We start from the raw sequence: 23,427 nt of genomic DNA, 5'->3' as shown, positions 1-23,427 counted from the left end.
TGGAAGGCAAGTAACACCCCTTCCACGTCCACCATTTCCCCAAATACGTCCAATCAAAATTTTGATATTGCCATTTTGTCTAAAGTAGTTGAAAGTTCTAGAAATTATATGTTTGAGCAGGACACTCCCCCCACAGTCTTCAGGGGCAAGGGTTATAAATTATGCCCTGGGGGCATATATGGTTTTTATGGAAGGAATGCTCGTATAAACTTCAGGGAGGGCTCATTTGATTGGAAATTTGAAGTTCTAGTTCACTTTTTAAGCGTCAAAAGATATTGGAGGGTAACAAGCTTCCCCCCCCCCCCGGGCCAACCTTTTTTTCCCAAATGTATCCAATGAAAGTTTTAAGATCACTATTTTGTTAAAAATAGTTCAAACATCATATAACAAAATTCCGGTGTCGACACAGCCCCCCCCCCTGGGCCCGGGGGCCAGCGTTGTAAGTTATGCCCTGGGGGCATATATGGTTCTTATGGAAGGGATACTCGTATTAACTTCAAATAGGGCATCTAGCCGCTCCCCTCTACGCCCTTTTTTCCTCAAACCAATCCGATAAGAACTTTGAGATAACTTCTTTTTTTTTATATAGTTCAGATACCATATAACGAAAACTCCGGGGTCGAAACAGCCCCCCAGGGCCGAAAGACAGGTGTTTTAAGTCATACCGTGGGGGAATATATGGTTCTTATTGAAGGGATGCACGTTAAAACTTCAAAGATGGCTCATTTGATTGGAAATTGAAAATCCTAGTTCAGTTTTTGAGTGTCAAAAGAGATTGGAGGGCAACTAGCCCAGCCCCCACAACAATTTTTCCCCAAATGCATCCAATAAAAATTTTGGGATAGCCGTTAAGTTAAAAATTGCTAAAAGTCAGGTAACAAAACCTCAGGTGTCTTCACAACCCCCCAGGGCCTGGGGGCAGGCTTTCTAAGTTATGCCTTGGGGCATATATGGTTTTTATGAAAGGGATTCTCGTATAAACTTCAGAGAGGGCACATTTGATTGGAAATTGAAAGCTCGAGCTCACTTTTTAATAGTAAAAAGAGATCCGAGGGCAGCTAGCCCCCCCCCCCCCACGACTTCTTTTTTCAAACCCATCTGATGAAAATTTGGAAATAGACATTTTGTTAAAAATAGTTCAAAGGTCGAATAAGAACAACCCCGGTGTCAATACAACACCCCAGGGCCCAGGGGAAGGCGTTCTATGTTATGCCCTAAGGGCATGTGTGGTTCTTGTGAAAGGGATACTCGTATAAACTTCATAATGGGCTCATTTGATTTGAAATTGAAAATTCAGATTTCTAATATATCAACAGATATCTGAGGGCAACTAGCCCCGCCCCCCCCCCCCCACACGCCCTTTTTTCCCCAAGCCCATGTGATAAAATTTTTATAATAGCCATTTCATTAAAAATATTTCAAAGGTCAGATGAAAACAAATTCATGTGTCGACGCAACCCCCCAGGGCCCGGAGGCAGGCGTTATGAATAATGCTCTAGTTCTTATAGAATGGATGCTCGTATAAACTTCGGAGAGGGCTCATTTGATTGGAAATTGAAAGTTCTTGTTCACTTTTTAAGTCAAAAGAGATCGGAACTAGCCCACCTCCTCCACGCCCTATATGCATCAGATAAAAATTTTGAGATAGATATTTTGTTAAAAATAGTTCAAAGTTCAGATAACAAAAAACTCCGGTGTCGACACAGCCCCCCAGGGTTCGGGGGTAGGCGTTGTAAGTTGTACCCTGGGGGCATATATCGTTGTTATGGAAGGGATGCTCGTATAAACTTTATAGAAGGCTCATTTGATTGGAAACTGAAAGTTGTAATTCACTTTTTAAGAGTCAAAAGTAATTGGAGGGCAGCTAGCCTCCCCCCAAACTCCATTTTTTCCCAAAGGCACTTCATATAGAAGGGTTCGTCGTATAAACTTCAAAGGGGGCTCATTCGATTGGAAATTGAGAGTTCTAGTGCCCTTTTTAAGAGTCAAAAGTGATCTGAGGGAACTGGCCCCCCAAGCCCCTTTTCTCCAAATATATCTGATAAAAAATTTGAGGTAGCCACTTTATTAAAAATAGTTCAAAGATCATATAACAAAAACTTCTTTACGTATGGCCATTGCGTTAAAACTGGTTCAAAGATCAAATAAGAAAAACTCCACTGTCGACACCCCCCCCCCCCAGGGCCTGGGGTAGGGAGTGTAAGTTTCGCGGTTTGGGCTGATATGGTTCTTATGGTAGGTATGGTCGTTTGAACTTCAGAGACGGCTCATTTGATTGGAAATTAAAATCTCTCGTTCACATTTTAAGTATCAAAACTGATGAAAGGGTAACTAGTCCCCTTCCCCTCTGCACTCTTTTTTCTCGAATCCACCCAATATGAACTTTTAGAGAGCAATTTTTTCAAAATAGTTCAACGCTCAGAAAACGAAAACTCCGGTGTCGATACAACCCCTCAGGGCCCGGGGGCAGGCATTGCAAGCTATGTCCTGGGGCCGCATGTGGTTCTTATGAAAGGGATGCTTGTATAAACTTCAGAGAGTGTTCATTTGAATGGAAATTAAAAGTTGTAGTTCCTTTTCTCAGAGTGAAAAAGATCGGAGGGCAAATAGCCCCTCTCGCCCTCTCCGCCTTTGGGTTTATCGGATAGATAAACCCATCCGATAAAAATTTGATGTGACCATTCTGTTAAAAATGGTTCAACCATCAGATATTTAAATTCCAGGGTCGACACAACCCCCCAGGGAGCAGGGACTGGCGTTGTAAGCTATACTCTAGGAATATATATGGTTCTTATAGAAGGGATGCTCGTATAAACTTCAGAGAGGGCTCATTTGATTGAAAATAGAAAGTTCTAGTTCACTTTTAAAGATTCCAAAGACACCGAAGGTTAATTAGCCCACCACGCCATTTTTCCCCAAACCCATCTGATAAAAATTTTGAGACAGCTATTTTGTTAAAAATAGTTCAAACATCAGATAATAAAAACTCCGGGGTTGACACAAACCCATTTTTCACTTTGATGCTGTTACTTTGATGCCAGTTTTGATATTTTGATGAACATTTGATTAGTTTTTTTTTAAGTTTCATTTTGAAATAAGGAATTTTAAAAAACTTGAAAATTTTTGCAATCAAAAACAAAGAAAAATTAATTTAAAAAAAACTTTCCTAAAATTAAGTTTTTCAAAGAAAGGTAAAGGCCATTTTAAACTTAAGCTCAGCAGATAAAAGTAGCTTTTGAAATTCAAACTCAAGACGACCAGAAATTACAATTAAAGAATAAGTGAAACCCAAAACGAACAGAAATTAGATGAACAAGCATAGCAAAAACATACAAAAAGAAATAATGTAAATGAATAAATAGATCTCAAAGCGAGTAACGCTTAGATTGAATATCAAAATCAAGATTAAAACGAAAAAAAAATATTTTCCTATTGAAGTATAAATGAAACTTAAAACGAATAGAAATTAAATAAACAATCAATGCAAACAAACACACAATAAATATTAATGAAAATTAATAAATAAATCTTAAAACGAGTGAAACTTAAATTGAATATGCAAATCAAGCTTGATACGAGAAAAATCACTACAAACAAGAGCTTGGGTATGACCTCCTTCTCTCACTGTAAAAGTCTAAAACCTACTGCGTCATTTGCGCTTTACTGAAAACTATATGCGTCTTCAACAGTCTTGGAAAATATAAACAACATCAAATTGAATATTTGATGTATAATGATATTAATTGTTAAAAGATCCAACAGTTCTAGAATTTATTTCAGAGTAATTTTATTTTTAATTTCATTGCTGTAAGAACTGGAAAAGAAAATATTTGTAATATAATTTGTTTTCATTTAATCGCCAATGACGTAGTAGGCTTTTGGTTTTTATTTACAGTTAAGAAAGGAGGCAGTGTCCAAACACTTCTTTGTAGTGAAATTATATTCGTCTTGAACAACTTTAAAAAGAGCTAATAAATTAAACTGAATATTTGATGTATAATGATATTAATTGCCGAAAGCTCGTCAGTTCAAAATGTTACTATAATTTTAATGTTTATTTTTAATATATAGTACAAAAGAAAATATTTGTCATAAAATTGGTTTTCAGTAAAGCGCCAATGATGCAGTAGGTTTTAAACTTTTACATTGAGAGAAGGAGGTCATACCCAAACTCTTGTTTGTAGTGATTTTTGTTCGTTTCATGCTTGATTTACATATTTTTTTTCAGCTATATTTGTTTTAAGATTTATTTATTAATTTACATTAATATCTATTGTATGTTTGTTTGCATTGACTGTTTATTTAATTTCTGTCCATTTTAAGTTTCATTTATACTTCAGAAGAAAATATTTTTTTTCGTTTTAAGCTTGATTTTCATATTCAATCTGAGCATTACTCGCTTTAAGATCTATTTATTCATTTATATTATTACTTGTTGCATGTTTTTTCTATGATTGTTTATTTAATTTTAGTTCGTTTTGGGTTTCATTTATTCTTTAATTGTAATTTCTGGCCGTTTTGAGTTTGAATTTTAAAAGGTATTAGTATCTACTGAGCTTAAGTTTTAAATGGCATTTACTTCTCTTTAAAAAACTTATTTTTCGGAAAGTTTTTCTTAATTAATTTTATAGTAAAAGCAAAAATAGAGAAGTGTTTCTTAGATTATTTGTGTACAATGTCTTGAAGATGAGAAGGGACTATGGCCAGTAGGGACCAGAAAGTCCCTAACTTCTGCATGTGCCTGAGTTGGCATAATAATTTATTTTACTATTGAGAATGTTTTTCTTGTTACAAGACAATCCTGAGGGGACTTTATCCTCTCTAATGGGCCCCATTTTTACGAAAGTTTTTTCATTTTTATGATTGACGAGCCAAAACGGGCCAATGGTTTAAGTCAAATGAAAACCACCAAGGGAAAAATGAAAAACGAGCAATAAATTACCAAAAAGGCAAAGGTATACAAAAAGAAATTGATCTGTTTCTATGGATGCTTCAATTGTGTAAGTGTATCTTAGTTTTGGCAGGATTTTTAAAGAAGTTAAATTTCATGTGTGGGGGGGGGCCTGGGGTCTTGGAGGGGCAGTTGTCCCCGTCCCTATAGTACATTACACCCCTGTAGAGCAAAGTGGACCTTTGGCCTCTCCAATTCCCCTGTGTTCTCTCAACCATTTTTTTGTAGAATTGCATTTTTTACAGAAATCAAGTATACTTTATAGTGGAATCATGCAAGGATCTTCAATTTATATAATTGGAAGAATGAAGTGAGCCCATATGCCTTCCAACATCCCCACTCCTCCCATTACCTTTATTAAAATAAAGAAGAAGATTGTTTGAGAAACTCGCTGCTGGCATGGGATTTGAACCCACGATTTCCTAGTGACTGGTCTGGGCTTCTAATACCGAACCAACATAAACAAACACATGATGGTACTTTCATAACATTTAGTTTAAACTTTACCGTTCCATTCAAAGGAAATACTATTTCAAGATTACTGAAATATTAGAATGTAGAATAACTTTAAGGTTTTCAGCTTCTTGTAGATTGCCGTCAAATTATAAATACAAACTCGGTTTTAGAAAGGTCTATTATTTTGAAATTCGTGCCATCTATTTTACTGTATATCCTAGAATGTGGGTTTAAATAGTATCTGCAGTCTTCATTCATTTATTCTTATCAGAAATACTCTGAGAAATTTTCAAAGATAGTAGGGGGAGCGACCACAATTTGATGTTTTGCTAAGGAACATTTGACTAAACTAGAAGATAATTTTTTTTGAGAAATATGTTTGAAATATGAAAATAAGCTGTAAAATGTTCCAATAATTACAGCACTATTTTAGAATTTGTATTATTCAAAAAAGTTGTTTAGAATTAGCAAATATAATGGTGTCTTATTTATTCTTAACTCATCAATAGGGTATCTTTTGTCTGAATATCCGATTATATTTTTGTGAAACTTGATCGTTACAATTTTAAACTTTTCAGTAAATCAAAATTTAAATCTTAAATTAAATTGAAACTAAATTTTATTAAAAATTTTTGAATTTTGAATTTTAACTAGCCAAAATTAAACCCAAGACTCTAAGACAAAACCTCGCACAAGCGATAATGTAATATGTTATTAATTATTGCACAGGAATTCCTTTAGAAAACGGAAAACGACTCTAAATTATATCTGAACTGAACGGTATTCAATCAATAGCGTATCTCATTTCTGCTGGTTCTGTTTGTCAGCATTGTTGATCAACAGTACATTCTTCTGAGATGGTGCTAACCAGCTAACGTTCCCATCCGACAAACACTTATAACCGACAATTGCTGGCAAAATGAGTCGATTATTTTGAGGGTTCTACTTTTCAACTTCAGGTATTAAAACTATAGCTTTAAGACTTGTAAAATCGTGGAGAACCGCATGACATACTTTGTAAGCTTTAGCTCACAATACTATAAAAATGAATATCGCTAAGTTTTGGCTTTACTATTGTAGGCTCGTAGGTTAATCGTAAGACATACTTTATAAGCTTTAGTTTGTAATGCTAAAAAAATGATATTGTTCATTTTGCTTTACTATTGTAGATTTGTTTTACGATGCCCAAGCTACAACTTATCCCAAATGCTTATTATTACAGAATTTGGCTAAACTGTTGTGCCAAGAATTTATAAAATAACTTCTAAGAACCCACTATCCAAGCCTGGCGTAAGAAAAACCATAAATTTCGTATTCAACCATTTAGAGAGGTAGTTAAAATGAAGAGAATCATTCACCAAAAACTCGCTCTTAATAGGGACACTGGAAAAAAAATTCCTTAGCCCCATTTAAAGCAATATCATTGATTCTGATTTTTCATATATTTTTTACCCTCATAATAAAAGCCAACACAAGTCAGTTGTTTTCAAACTACGATTAAAATTTAGGTACTTCAAAACCTGATAATATGAAAATCAAGCTTAAGACGAAAAAAATATTCTCCTATTGAAGTATAAATGAAACTTGAAACGAACAGAAATTAAACAAACAATCAATGCAAACAAACATACAATATATATTAGTGTAAATGAATAAGTAAATCTTGAAACGAGTGAAACTTAACTTGAACACAAAAATTAAGCTTGAAACGAAAAAAAATCACCACCAACAAGATTTTAAGTATGACCTCCTTCTCTCACTGTAAAAGACTAAAACCTACTGCGTCATTTGCGCTTTACTGAAAACCAATTTTATGACAAATATTTTCTTTAATATTGAAAATAAACATTAAAATTATAGTAACATTTTGAAATGATGCGCTTTCAGCAATTAATATCATTATAAATCAAATATTCAGTTTAATTTATTAGCTCTTTTTAAAGTTGTTAAAGACGAATATAGTTTCACTACGAACAAGTGTTTGGATACTGCCTCCTTTCCTAACTGTAAATAAAAACCAACAGCCTATTGTGTTCTTTTCCAGTTCTTACAGCATTGAAAATAAAAATTAAATTACAGTGAAATAAATTCTTCAACTGATGGATCTTTCAACAATTAATATCATTATGCATCAAATATTTTATTTGATGTTGTTTATACTTTGCAAGACTGTTCAAGACGCATATAGCTTTCAGTAAAGCGCCAATGACGCAGTAGGTTTTAGACTTTTACAGTGAGAGAAGGAGGTCATACCCAAACTGTTGTTTGTGGTGATTTTTGTTCGTTTCGAGTCTGATTTGCATATTCAATTTAAGTTTCACTCGTTGTAACATTTATTTATTCATTTAGATTAATATTTATTGTATGTTTGTTTGCATTAATTGTTTATTTAATTTCTATTCGTTTTAAGTATCCTTTGTGCTTCAATAGGAAAATATTTTTTTCGTCTTAAGCTTGAATTTCATATTCAATCTAAGCATTACTCGCTTAAAGATCTATTTATTCATTTATATTATTCTTGTTGTATGTTTTTGCTATGATTGCTTATTATTTCTGTTCGTTTTGGGTTTCATTTATTCTTTAATAGTAATTTCTGGTCGTTTTGAGTTTGAATTTTAAAAGGTATTTGCCTCTCCTGAGCTTAAGTTTAAAATTGCCTTTACTTTTCTTTGAAAAACTTATTTTTCGGAAAGTTTTTTTTTAATTAATGTATAATAATACATTGGAGCCGTATGGCCTTTACTATAGGCAACTCTATAGCGTTGCCTCTGATTGCGTAGTTTTTTCTTTGAATTCTGTTTTGCTGTTTTATGACAATAATGTTGGTTGAGGATAAGCAGCCTTATTCACAAGGCCAAACCCGCCAAAAGGGTGAGGGTTGAGGGGTAAGGTGGAATTAGGGAGTTCCCCTTTCTCCCTCTCCATATTAGAATATGTAATTTCTGGTTTTGTAGTAGCTAAATGACATTTTTCATAGTTTAAAGAATTTTCCAGAGTTTCGATACTTTTACAGCTTTTCCTGTAATTTCTTATATTTTAACATAAACTTGTCTATTTTTGTGTATTCACATATTTGCTCCGTCTGAAATGTCAGACTTCCTTTGAGTTTTATTTTTCAAAACTGCTTGTATTAACGGGGTAAAATATTTCATTTTACAGGGTTTTTCCTCAATACCATATCTCTTTTAAGCAGTTATAATGTTTGACAATCAAAAGAAAAACATACCTCTGAAAAAGCTCATCACTGACACATCCAAAGCTCTGACTGGTTGCAAGGACTTCATGAATATTTACATGACAATAGTGGAGACACAATTGGACTAATTTCTCCATTTCTAAAAATGAAGCCGATACCATAATTGGCACCACATTTGTTGGCTCTAATCCAGGTGTCTTTAGTGAACTGTACTGTTGTGACTCAATCCAATGTATCAGCCAATCGAACACATTCACGTCACAATGCACTTTTATGTCAACGTCGGAGAGATCTTGACCTGGTGAGGTAAGATATCGTGGATCCAAATTAGAAGATACTTTATTTTTAAATTATACCATTAAGAAATTATTATACATTTAACATGTATAATAATAAGAAATTATTATATATATCATACATTTAACATGTTGAGCGCAAGATTAATCTTGAGGTCTAACGCCAGATATAAACTTAGTACAGAGTACTAGGCTGTTGTGATTTTCCTTACTTTACTCCTGGGTGACAATAGGACACTTTTGATCCAAAAATTGTACATTTCTTAAAGAGCTATAATGTTTAGATAAAATAAGATACGATTGAAAAAAGAAATTCATCAAAGCTGCGGATTATCACATCTAAAGCATGCTCTCTCATTTTCAAAACATACTTTTACCCTTTTGAGTCAGGCAGAATTTGAAGTCCTGTAAAACCTAACGCTGTGAACCCCAAAGACTGGCTGCCCAAGTGATACTGATTTTTTAGACATACTTTTAAAACTCATGATAAACCAATGAATTGAAAAGGAGCGGACTGGCACCATAAGGAGGATACAAAGTTTGGCTTTTAGAGGGTGTGTAAAGGGTTCAAATCCCCATAAAAATAGGGGGCTAGGGGTCTACCTTTGGAAAATCCTTAAAATTTACCACCCTTTAACCGTTTTAGGTTATTTCTACAGTTGCAAAGCTTATAGAAATCTGTGCATTTTAAAAACGGTTTTAATAAAATATTTTTGTGAATGAAGTTAATTTTAATTTGGCTTAATTAAAAGCAGAGCCGGTGTTAGGTTTTTCCTCGGGATGGGAGGGGGGCAAATGTAGACTCTGTCGCCCTCTGCTGCACCATCAATACGGTAAAAATTGCAATTTTCCCCCATAAATATTACAATTTCACCTTGTTTTGCCGTGCCCCGGGCGTGCCAACCGGTCTATTAGTCCAGTATTGTGCTTTTTAAGACTCTTTATTGCTATTTGCTAGGAGAATAATGACAAAATCATGAAAATCAGACGAATGACCAACCTAATCTTTATAATACAGTATCAGATATATTGAGAATTTGATACAGTACCCATCGAAATCACGGTTTAACTTTTCAAAAAAAGAACAATTTTATTATAGTAGATTAGAAACTAGAGTCTTGGAGTTTTTTTTTTATTTTAAGCAATAAGAAAATGAACAAAAATTCTTTTTTTTCTCCTGTGGTCCCTATGTAGTCTACCAGTCAGTCTGGCCTGAAAAAAACTATAGCAAATAATATTTTGCTCAGGCTGAATCTTCTAGTACATAGTCTATACAACGTAGGGTGCTCTAACAACCAGTCAATAACATAAGATAGGATTCTCTCGTTGGTCTCGATAGGTTAGTCTCGTTGTTTTGTCTGGATTGCTTAGAATTCTCTAATTTCATTTTAGTTTCTCCTTTCTTTGTTGAGTACCAGTCCTTTAAGCTATCAAGGAAATGAAAATAAGGATATTTTTACCCCCTCGACCTATTTTAGTTTTATCCATACCCGAAATTCTAGGTTTTTTATGTTTTTTCTTTTGTTTGTTTCATAATCATGATTTTTTTAGGGTAGTACCACTATTTTGTTAGTGTTGTAATTATGAAACCGTGAAAATTCGTCAACAAACTAGTGAAATTTGACAGGGCTTTGTCTCCGGAAAAATTCAAACATTACTAATTCATTGATTCCAAAAGACAACTACACCTTCAAAAGAAAGCTGTTCTTTCTTAAGTTGTTTGGTGCCCTATATTCTTAGCTTGTGTTTTCTGACTTTTGACAAACGTTTCTTTTGGGCCTGCAACTACCAAAAACTACATACGGAGGTTTTTTACTTAAAATTTCATTTCTAATTTTTCCGCTTTTTAATAATATATACGGTTGTGTAAGTATCCGCTTAACCAACTCCAACAATTAGATTTCATTTTGATAGTCCTTGGTACTTAAAACTGGTTTTAAACAAGTGGCAGATTGCCACTCGTTTAATAAGGCAAATTGACAATTAGGCCACGTTTCAATTTAAACTCTCTGAACATTAGCAGTATGCAACTAAGTTCATAAGTTCATTTTGGGCTAAGTTCACAGCTCATTGAGAACTGCTATTATTATTAGTTTGAATGAATTAACATAGAATTCCAGGAGATAGATTCTTAGTGGCTTTTCACGGTCCGTGCGAACAATACATATTTAGACACATTAGCATGATTCTTCCACAAGCTAGGCTCTCCTCTATGCCAATTGATGAGTATGCAGGAGATAATGATGAGCAATATGTCCAGGCCCACAAATTCTACAAAGAATGAAAGGAGGGATATATTTGAAAATGTTATCTGTTTTTGGAATACGAAATAACTAGATATTTTTAGTGAATTCCAAATTTTAGTAGATAACTGCAAAGTAGTCTAGGGCAAATAATTGTGTTCCAAACCAACATTCTTTGATATTTCAAAGAAAATGAATCAGCTACGTAAATGAAACCTCTGGAAATCAGCTTCTTAAAGCCTTTGAAGGGTATTTTAGACTAGATCAAGTATTTTCTTTTCAAATAGTAACGATATTTTCGGCAGGAACGTGATTGTCTACCATTAGTAGGTTTGTCCAAAATATGAGTGTTTACCCTACTATGTAATTACCCATTAAAATTTGTTATTAACTTACCCACAATGAGATAAATAAATTTCTTGGAAGCAATTCGGCCAATTATATTAAGCAGTTTCTGATACTAGATGTTCTGTCTTCTGCTTACATATGTATATGCCTGCCTACCCATAACATACTTTTATCAAACAGGTCGTGGTAACGAACTGTAAGTAAGGAGCGACCTAGCTCAATGGTGACCGTAAGTCTAAAAAACAGAATTTTTATCCCAATAGATACATAAAAAGTATCAGAATTTATGTTTATTTCAAATATATAAGTTTCATCAAGTTTAGTCTTACCCCTCAAAAGTTACGTTCCTGAGAAAATTTGGCTGATTTTAGAAAAAGGGGGAAAGACCCCCTAAAAATTATAGAACCTTAATGAATAGTCACACCATCATATTCAGCGTATAAGAGAACCCTACTGTAGAGGCTTCAAACACCTATCTACAAAAATGTGGAATTTGGCATTTTTTGCCAGAAGAAAGATCACGGATGCGTGTTTATTTGTTTTTTTTTTGTTGTTTTTCCCCCAGGGGTGATGGTATCGACCCAGTAGTCCTAGAATATCTTGAGAGGGCTCAATGGAACGGAAATTAAAAGTTCTAGTGCCCTATTAAGTGATAAAAAATGAAGGGCAACTAGGCCCCCTCCCACGCTCAATTTTTCCCCAAAGTCACCCAAGCAAAACTTTGAGATAACCATTTTGTTCAGCATGGTCGAAAATATAATAACTATGTCTTTTAGGATGAGTTAATCCCCCAAAGTTCCCGGGAGAAGGGCTAAAAGTTATGAACTTTACCCAATGTTAACATACAGTATTGTTTATTCGGAAGTACAAAAACGTTTTCAGAGGGGATTTTTTCTGGTAGGTGGGGGGGGGGGGGGGTCGGAGGGTATTTGGGTGGATCTTTCCATGAAGGAAGTTTTAATGGGGGAAGGGCCATTGCTTTGAAGGGGGCGCCGGATTTCCCATCATTATTGGAGAAAAGGATCAGAAATTAAATTTTAAAAAAAAAGTTTTTCCACTAAAAGCAAGGAGCAACATCAAAACTTAAAACGAACAGAAAATATTACATACATGATTAGGTTCACCCCCTAGTCAATACCTCGCTCTTTAAGCCAAAGATTTTTTTAGTACTTTCATAAGAGCTATTTATTCTAATTAACGGCCTTTGTGATTAAGAGGGCAGTTTTAAAGAATTGGAACAATATTCGAACTTTAGCTTATTGAGCAAGGTATTGAATAGGGGCGAACCCCCTAATATACGTATTAAAAATCTATGAATATAGAAGTCTGTTACGTAAGTTAATTCGTAAGTTACGTATATTTATTACTAATAAAAACGTTCGTAAATAAAATCAAACAAGTTTCGAGAAAGCCATTTAACCAAATAAGAGTAAAATTATTATGCAAACTTTGTTTTAATTATTCTTGTACGGTGAGCCAAAATCGAAACCTGCATTAATTCAAAAACATTCAAAAATTAAATAAAAAAAACAAGTTTTTTTAGCTGAAAGTAAGGAACGACGTTAAAACTTAAAACGAACAGAAATTATTCCGTACATGAAAGGGGCTGTCCTATCCTCAACGCCTCGCTCTTTACGCTAAAGTTTGACTTTCTCACAACTCTATTTTTTTTTAACAACAAAAAAACTTTAGCGTAAAGAGCAAGGCGTTGAGGTGGGGACAGCCCCTAGTAGTAAAGGTATAATGGTAGGTACGAGGGTGGTACCCATATAGCTATAATGATAAGTAGCAGAGTGTTCTCCCATATATCTATAACAGTTTCAAGCGGACAGTACTCCCGCCATACAAGCAGACAGTGTAATGACCGGAATTCAACCACCGTGAAAATTAGTCGTGCGTGTTTTTCATGGTAGTGATTCGTTTCCTTTGTATAAAATTGTGAAATTCTGTCTGTAATTTAATTTGTTTAATTAATTTACATAAATTAATTTATTATTAATTAATTTACATAATTACATTAATTAATTTTTTTTTTTAATTTTAATAGTTTTTTTTTATTGATGACATTTTATTGTACTCTAATGATGATATTTTTCTTTTTCAATGATATGATTTTTTACATTCTAAGTATCTTCCCATTGATTTATATGAAATTTGTGTTTGATGAAGGAATCGAACGTGAGACCCGTGATTTCCTAAGGTAAAAGAACGACAAGCTAATTAACTGAACCAACAAGCCATTGAACATATTATGATTTTAGAAATACATCCAATGAATTGTTTCTGGGACATTGCCCAACTGATGTTAAGCTTCACAATATCGTAACAGGTTCATTCCATTGAACTGGAACAAGTTCAAGCACATTCGATTTATCAATTGGATTTTTGATAGGTGTTAAGTGACATTTTTCGGGGCAGTTTTATGGCATCATCATGAGAATATGCATACCATGATGATTTGAGATGCTTACTAGACAAACAATCTCTTCTGATACTTGGGCCCCAAGTCCTACCCCTATCCCTCAACCCTATCCCTCCACCATCCCTCCAACCCCTATCCCTCCACCCTCCCACCAACTCCCCCCCCCCAACATTATTTTTTTTACTATTAGAAAAATAATGTTAGTAGTGACCCATTTTTTTTTTAACTTTTTTTTTTAACTTTTTTTTCAACTTTTTTTACATCTCTAAATAATATAAGAGTAATAGAATGAAAATTTTTATTTAAGTTTTTAAAAAAATTATTGTGCATGATGTTTATGAGGCCATATTGTCCTCTTTCAAGATTTTACTTTCATGAAAAACAAACTATTTTTCTTATTTTTTTAAGGCCAATTATGAAGAATGGGTTATAAAAGAATAAAACACACAAACACCCACACACACAAAAAATTAAACACACACACAAAAACTTATAAACACACACAAAATTACACACACACAAAAAAACTTACACACACACAAGAACTTACACAAATATAAAAAATTACACACACACAAAAACATAAAAGAAAAAAAAAACTTACACACACACAAAAAATTACACAAAAAAAAAAACTTACACACACACACACAAAACTTACACAAACACAAAAACTTACACACACACAAAAAAATTACACACACACAAAAACTTACAAAAAAAAAAACTTACACACACATAAAAACTTATACAAACACAAAAACTTACAAACAAACAAAAACTTACACACACACAAACAAAAACTTACACACACACACAAAAACTTACACACATACAAAAACTTACACACACACAAAAACTTAAACGCAAACAAAAAATTACACACACACAAAAAAAATTACACACACACAAAAAATTAAACACACAAAAAAATTTACACAAAAAAAAAAAACTTACACACACACAAAAACTTACACACACACACAAAAACTTATACACACACAAAAACATAAACACACACACAAAAACTTACACACACACAAAAACTTACACACACACACAAAAATTGCAAACACACAAAAACATACACACATACAAAAACTTACACACACACAAAAACTTACACACACACAAAAACTTACACACACACAAAAAATTACACACACACAAAAAATTAAAAACACACACAAAAACTTGCACACACAAAAAAACTTAAACACACACACAAAATTACACACACACAAAAACTTACACGCACACACTAAAAACTTAAACATATACAAAATATAAAACAAAAAAAAAAACAAAAACATACACACAAAAACTAAAACACCAAACAATAATTACACACACACAAAAACATCCAATCAAAAAATACACAAAAAGAATAAAAAAAATTACACACACACAAAACAGGATCAAAAAAACATACACACAAACAAAAAAATACACAGACACACAAAATACAAAGCGAAAACAGAAACATACACACACACAAAAACATAAACACACACGATTACACCCACACAAAAACATACACACACACACAAATACTTACACACACACATAAAAACTTACACACACACAAAAATACTTACACACACAAAAAAACATACACACACACACAGAAAAACTTACACACACTCAAAAACTTAAAAGCACACAAAAATATACACACAAATAATTACACACACATAAAAACATAAACACACACAAAAACTTAAAAAAAAACAAAAAATTACACACAAAAAAAAAATTACACACACAAAAACTTACACACAAACAAAAACTTACACACACACAAAACTTACACACACACACACACAAAAACTTACACACAGACAAAAAATTACACACACAAAAAAAAATTGCACACGCACAAACTTACACAATCACAATAAATAAAAAACACACAAAAACTTAAACACAAACAAAAAAAAACATAAACAAAAAAACTCATACACACACAAAAACATACACACACACAAAAAAACTAACACACACACAAAAACTTACACACACACTAAAACTTACACACGCATACAAAAACTTACACACACACAAAAAAACTTACACACACACACAAATACTAAAAACCACACAAAAAATTACACACACAAAAAAACTTACACACACACAAAAACTTACAAAAAAAAAAATACGAACACACACGGCAAAACTTACAAACATACAAAAACTTCAAGACAAGCAAAAACAAACACACAAAAACTTACACACACACACAAAAACTTACACACACACAAAAACTTACACAAACAAAAAAATTAAACAAAAAAAAAAACCTACACACACACAAAACTAACACATACACAAAAAATAACAAACACAAAAAAAATTACACACACACAAAAAAACATACACACACAATCAATAATACACACACACAAAATATACCAAAAAAACAAAAAAATGAAACAAAAAAATAATTAATCAAAAAAAATAAAAAACAAGCAAAAAAATACACACACACACAAAAAAATACACACACAAAAAAAACTTACACGCACACAAAAATTAAACAAAACTAAAAAAAAACACAAGAAAAATTACACACACCCAAAAAAAAACAAACACAAACAAAAAAACTAAAACACACACAAAAAATAAAACACAAAAAACAACAAAAACACAAAAACAAACTTACACACACACACAAAAAATAACACACAAAAACTTTAAAACACACAAAAACTTACACACACACACAAAAACTCACACACACAGAAAAAACTAACACACACACACAAACTTAAACACACAAAAAAAATTACAAACACAAAAAAAACACACACACACACACTCTCAAAAAATAACACACACAAAAAAAATTACACAAACACACAAACTTAAACAAAAAAAGAAAAATTACACACACACAAAAAAACTAACACACACACACACACACATAAACTAACAAACACACACAAAAACTTACACACACACAAAAACTTACACACACACAAAAAATTACACACACAAAAACTTAAACAGACACGCACACACAAGTACACACACACACACAAAAAAAACTTACAAATGAAAAAAAAAATACACACACACACAAAAACCTACTCAAACACCCCAACTTACACACACGCAAAAATTAAAAAACACAAGAATACAAACACACAAAAACATACACAAACACACAAAAGCATACACACGCACAAAAAAACATACAACCTCGCACAAACATACACACACACAAAAACTTACACACACAAAAAAAAAAAAACACACACAAAAAAAAATACACACACAAAAAATTACACACAAAAAAAAACTTACACAAACACAAAATCTTACACACACAAAAAAACATACACACACACACAAACTTACACACACACAAAAACTTACAAACACACAAAAACTTAAACACACAAAAAAACTTACACACACACAAAAATTTAAACACACACAAAAACTAACACACACACAAAAATTACACACACACACACACAAAAACTTACACACACACAAAAACTTACACACACACAAAAAAATTGCCCACAAACAACAACTTACACACACACAAAAACTTAAACACAAACAAAAACTAAAAAACACAAAAAAAATAACACAAAAACATAAAATTTAACACAAACAAATAAAGACACACACAAAAACAAAAAAAAACAAACACGAAAACTAAAACACACACAAAAACTTACAAGCATACAAAACTCTAAAAAAAAAAAAAAAAATGAAACACACACAAAAAAACTTAAAATAAAAAAAAAAAATACACTAAAACAAAAAAATACACACACACAAAAAATTACAAAAAAAAAAAAAATTACACACACATAAAAACTTACAAACATACAGAAAACTCCTCAAACACAAAAAATTACAAAAAAAAACTTAAAAAAAAACAAAATGCTTACACACACACAAAAACATACACACACAAAAAAACTTAAAAACAAACAAAAACTTAAACAAACAAAAAAAATAACACACAAAAAAAAAATTACACACACAAAAAAAATTACACACACACAAAAAACTTACACACACACAAAAATTTACACACACAAAAACTTACACACACACAAAAACTTACACACACACACACAAAAACTAACACACACACACAAAAACTAACACATACACAAAAACTTACACAAACACAAAAACTTACACACACACAAAAACTTACACACACACATAAAAACTTACACACACACAAAAACTTTACACAAACACAAAAACTTACACACACACAAAAAACTTAAACACGCACAAAAAAACTTACACACACACAAAAAATTATACACACACAAAAACTTAAAAACACACAAAAAACTTACAACACACACACAAACACACAAACTTACACACACAAAAACTTACACACACACACAAAACTTACACACACACAGAAAACTTACACACACACACAAAAACTTACACACACACACACTCACAGAAACTTACACACACACAAAAAAATTTAGACACACATAAAAACTTACAGACACACAAAAAAAACTTACACACACAAAAAAATTACACACACACAAAAACTTACACACACACACACACAAAAAAAAAACTTACAAACACACAAAAACTTAAACACACACACAAAAAACTACACACACACAAAAATTTACACACACACACACAAAACTTGCACACACACAAAAACTTAGACACACACAAAAAACTTACACACACACAAAAAACTTACACACACAAAAAAAATTACACACACACACAAAATTACACACACACACAAACACTTAAACACACAAAAAAAATTAAAAAAACACAAAAAATTACACACACACACAAAATTATACACACACACAAAAACTTAAAAACACACAAACAATTACAAACACAAACAAACTTACACACACACAAAAAAACTTACACACAAACAAAAAACTAACACACACACAAAAACTTACACACACAAAAAAACTTAAACACAAAAAAAAAATTACACAAACAAAAAAACTTACACACACACAAAAACTTACACACACAAAAAAAAAACTGACACACACACTCAAAAATTTAAACACACTCAAAAACTTACCCATACACAAAAAATTACACACACAAAAAACTTAAACACAAAAAAAAACTTAAACACACACAAAAACTTAAACACACACTAAAACTAAAACACACACAAAAAATTACACACACACAAAAAAAATAACGAACAAACAAAAAAACTTTCACAAAAACAAAAACTTACACACACACAAAAACTGACACACACATACAAAAACTTACACACAAACAAAACTTAGACAAAAAAACTTACACACAACACAAAAAAATACACACACAAACAAGAAAATACACACACACAAAAAAACTTAAAAGCACACAAAAATTAAACACACAAGCTTACAAACACACAAAAACATACACACACACAAAAAAAAACTTACACACACAAAAAACCTTACACACACACAAAAATTTACACACACACGAAAACTTACACACACACAAAAACTTACACACACACACAAAAACTTACACACAAAAACTTTACACCCACAAAAAAAATTACACACAAAAAAAAACTTACACACACAAAAAAAACTTACACACACAAAAAAAATTACACACACAAAAAAAATTAAAAAAAAAAAAAAAACTCACACACACACACACACTCACAAACTTACACACACACAAAAACTTATACACACACACAAACTTACACACACACAAAAACTTACAAACACAAAAAAAACTCACACACACACACACACTCACAAACTTACACACACACAAAAACTTACACACACACACAAACTTACACACACACAGAAAACTTACACACACACACAAAAACTTACACACACACACACTCACAGAAACTTACACACACACACAAAAACTTACACACACACAAAAACTTACACACACAAAAAACTTACACACAAAAAAAAACCTACACACACACAAAAACTTACACACACACAAAAACTTACAAACACAAAAAAAATTACACACACACAAAAAAAATTACACAAACAAAAAAACTTACACACACACAAAAACTTACACACACACACAAAAACTTACACACACAAAAAAAACTTACACACACAAAAACTTACACAAACACAAAAACTTACACACACACACAAAAACTTACCCACACAAAAAAAACTTAAACGCAGACAAAAATTACACACACAAAACTTACACACACAAACTTACACACACCCAAAAAAAAACTTACACAACCACAAAAACTTACACACACAAACAAAATTACACACACACAAAAACTTAAACAAACACAAAAAATTAAAAACACACAAAAAAACTAAAACAAACAAAAAAAAAAACACAAAAAAACTTACACACAAACACAAAAACTACACACACACAAAAAAACTTACACACACACAAAAACAAACACACACACAAAAACTTACAAACACAAAAAAAACTCACACACACACACACACTCAAAAACTTACACACACACAAAAACTTACACCAACAAAAAAACTAAAACACAAAAACAACACTTACAAAAACACAAAAAAAATAAAAAACACAAACACTCACAGAAACTTACACACACACACAAACACAAACGAACACACAAAATATTACACACACACAAAAACATACACACACAAAACAATTGAACAAAAACAAAAACTTACACACACACACACAAAAAAACTAACAAACAAAAACACAAAAGCCACAACACACACAAATACACACAAACAAAAACTTAAACACACAAAAAAAAAGACTAACACACAAACAAAACTTAAACACACACAAAAACTTACGCACACACAAAAACTTACACACACACAAAAAAAACTTACACACACACAAAAACTTACACAAACACAAAAAATTACACACACACACAAAAACTTACACACACAAAAAAAAATAAACAAAAAAAAAAAATTACACACACACAAAAAATTTTACACACACAAAAAAAACTTAGACACACACAAAAACTTACACACACACATAAACTTAGACACACACAAAAAAACTTACACACACAAAAAAAACTTACAAACAAACAAAAACTTACACGCACACAAAAAATTACACACACAAAAATACTTACACACACACAAAAAAACTAAAACACAAACACAAAAATACACACACAAAAAAAAACTTAAACACACACTCAAAATCTTAAACTAAAACACAAATTAACCCACAAACAAAAACTTAAACACGCACAAAAAATTACACAAAAATACTAAAATAAACACAAACAAAATATTAAACACACACAAAAACATACACACACACAAAAAATTACACACACACAAAAAAACTAACAAACACACAAACAAAATTACACACACAAAAACTTACACACACATACAAAAACTTACACACACACAAAAACTTACACACAAAAACTTACACAACACACAAAAACTTACACACACACACAAACGCATACACACACAAAAAAAACTAGCACACACACAAATATTTACACACACACAAACAAACACAATAACGCGAACTTACACACACCCAAAAAAAAACTTACACAACCACAATAAAATACACACACACAAAAACATACACACACACAAAAACTAAAACAAATCAAAAAAAATACACACACACAAAAAAATTACACACAAAAACTTTAACAAAAAAATAAACAGACAAACACACAAAAACATAAAAACACAGAAAAAACATACACACACACAAAAACTTACACACACACACACACAAAAACTTACAAAAACAAAAAAAACTCACACACACACACACACTCAAAAAATTACACACACACACAAATATACACACACACAAAAACTTACACACAAACAATAAATTACACACACACAAAAAACTTACACACACACACACACAAACTTACACACACACAAAAACTTACACACACACAAAAACTAACAAACACACAAAAACTAACACACACACACAAAAACTTACACACACACACAGAAACTTACACAAACACACAAAAACTTACACACTCACAAAAACTTACACACACACAAAATTTACACACACACAAAAACTTACACACACACAAAAACTTAAACACACACACAAAAAAACATACACACACACAAAAACTTACAGACACAAAAAGAAACTTAAAAACATATAAAAACTAAAACACAAACAAAAAATTACCCACACACACAAAAAACTTAAACACACACAAAAACTTACACACACACAAAAACTTACAGACACACAAAAAAAACTTACACACACAAACAAAAACTTACACACACACACAAAAACTTACACACACACAAAACATACACCCACACAAAAACTTACACACACACACAAAAAATTACGAACACACACAAAAACTAACACACACAAAAAAACTAACACAGACGCAAAAAATTACACACACACAAAAAACTTACACACACACAAAAAACTAACACACACAAAAAAAATAACACGAACAAAAAAACTTACACAAAAAAAAATACTTACACACACACAAAAACTTAAACACACAAAAACACTTACACACACACACAAAAAAAAACTTACACACACACACAAAAACTTAGACGCACAAAAAAACTAACCCAAACACAAAAACTAACACACACACACAAAAAATGACACACACACACAAAAACTAACACACACACACAAACTAACACACACACACAAAAACTTACACACAAAAACTTTACACACATACAAAAACTTACACAAACAAAAAAACTTACACACACAACAAAAACTTACACACACAAAAACTTACACACACAAAAAAATTTACACACACAAAAAAAATAAAAAACGCAAAAAAATTTACACACACAAAAAAAATAACACAAACACAAAAAATTAAACACACACAGAAAACTTAAACACACACACAAACACTAAAACACACAAACACAGAAAATAAAACTCACAAAAACAAAAACTAACACAAAAAAAAAAACATAAACACACAAAAAACATACAAATACACAAAAAAATACACACACACACACAAAAACTAAAACATAAACACATAAATACACACACACAAAAACTTACACACACACAAAAAAATAAACCCATAAACAAAAATAAACAAACACAAAGACTTACACACACAAAAAAACATAAACACACACAAAAACTTACACACACACACAAAAACTTACACACACACAAAAACATACAAACACACAAAAACTCACACACACAAAAAAAACTTACACACAAACACACAAAAACTTACACGCATACATAATTATACACACACACAAATACTTACACGCAAAAAAAAAATTACACACACAAAAAAACTTACACACGTAAAAAAACTAAAACACACAAAAAAAATTACAAAAAAAAAAAAAATAACAAAAACACAAAAACTTACACAAACACAAAAAATTACACACACGCAAACAAACTTATACACATACATGAAAACTTACACACACACAAAAACTTACACACATACAAAACTTACACACACACAAAAAAATTGCACACAC

At 31.8% G+C, this 23,427-nt stretch overlaps 1 protein-coding gene across 1 annotated transcript in view; it reads right to left on the bottom strand.

Annotated features, from left to right (window-relative positions):
• Window positions 1-23,427, bottom strand: part of LOC148950745 (SANT and BTB domain regulator of class switch recombination) — a 205,171-nt gene that overhangs the window by 151,366 nt on the left and 30,378 nt on the right. The window contains exon 3 of the mRNA XM_089091935.1: window positions 8,634-8,901. Within this exon, the coding sequence (XP_088948061.1) occupies window positions 8,634-8,901 (268 nt within the window). The remainder of the gene's footprint in view (window positions 1-8,633; window positions 8,902-23,427) is intronic.

The sequence above is a fragment of the Artemia sp. Qi Xiang Cuo genome, chromosome 7 (assembly GCF_049724085.1).
Source record: "Artemia sp. Qi Xiang Cuo chromosome 7, ASM4972408v1, whole genome shotgun sequence".
Classification (NCBI taxonomy): domain Eukaryota; kingdom Metazoa; phylum Arthropoda; class Branchiopoda; order Anostraca; family Artemiidae; genus Artemia; species Artemia sp. Qi Xiang Cuo.
The sequence above is the reverse complement of the archived record's forward strand: the minus strand, read 5'-3'. Positions and strand labels throughout refer to the sequence as shown.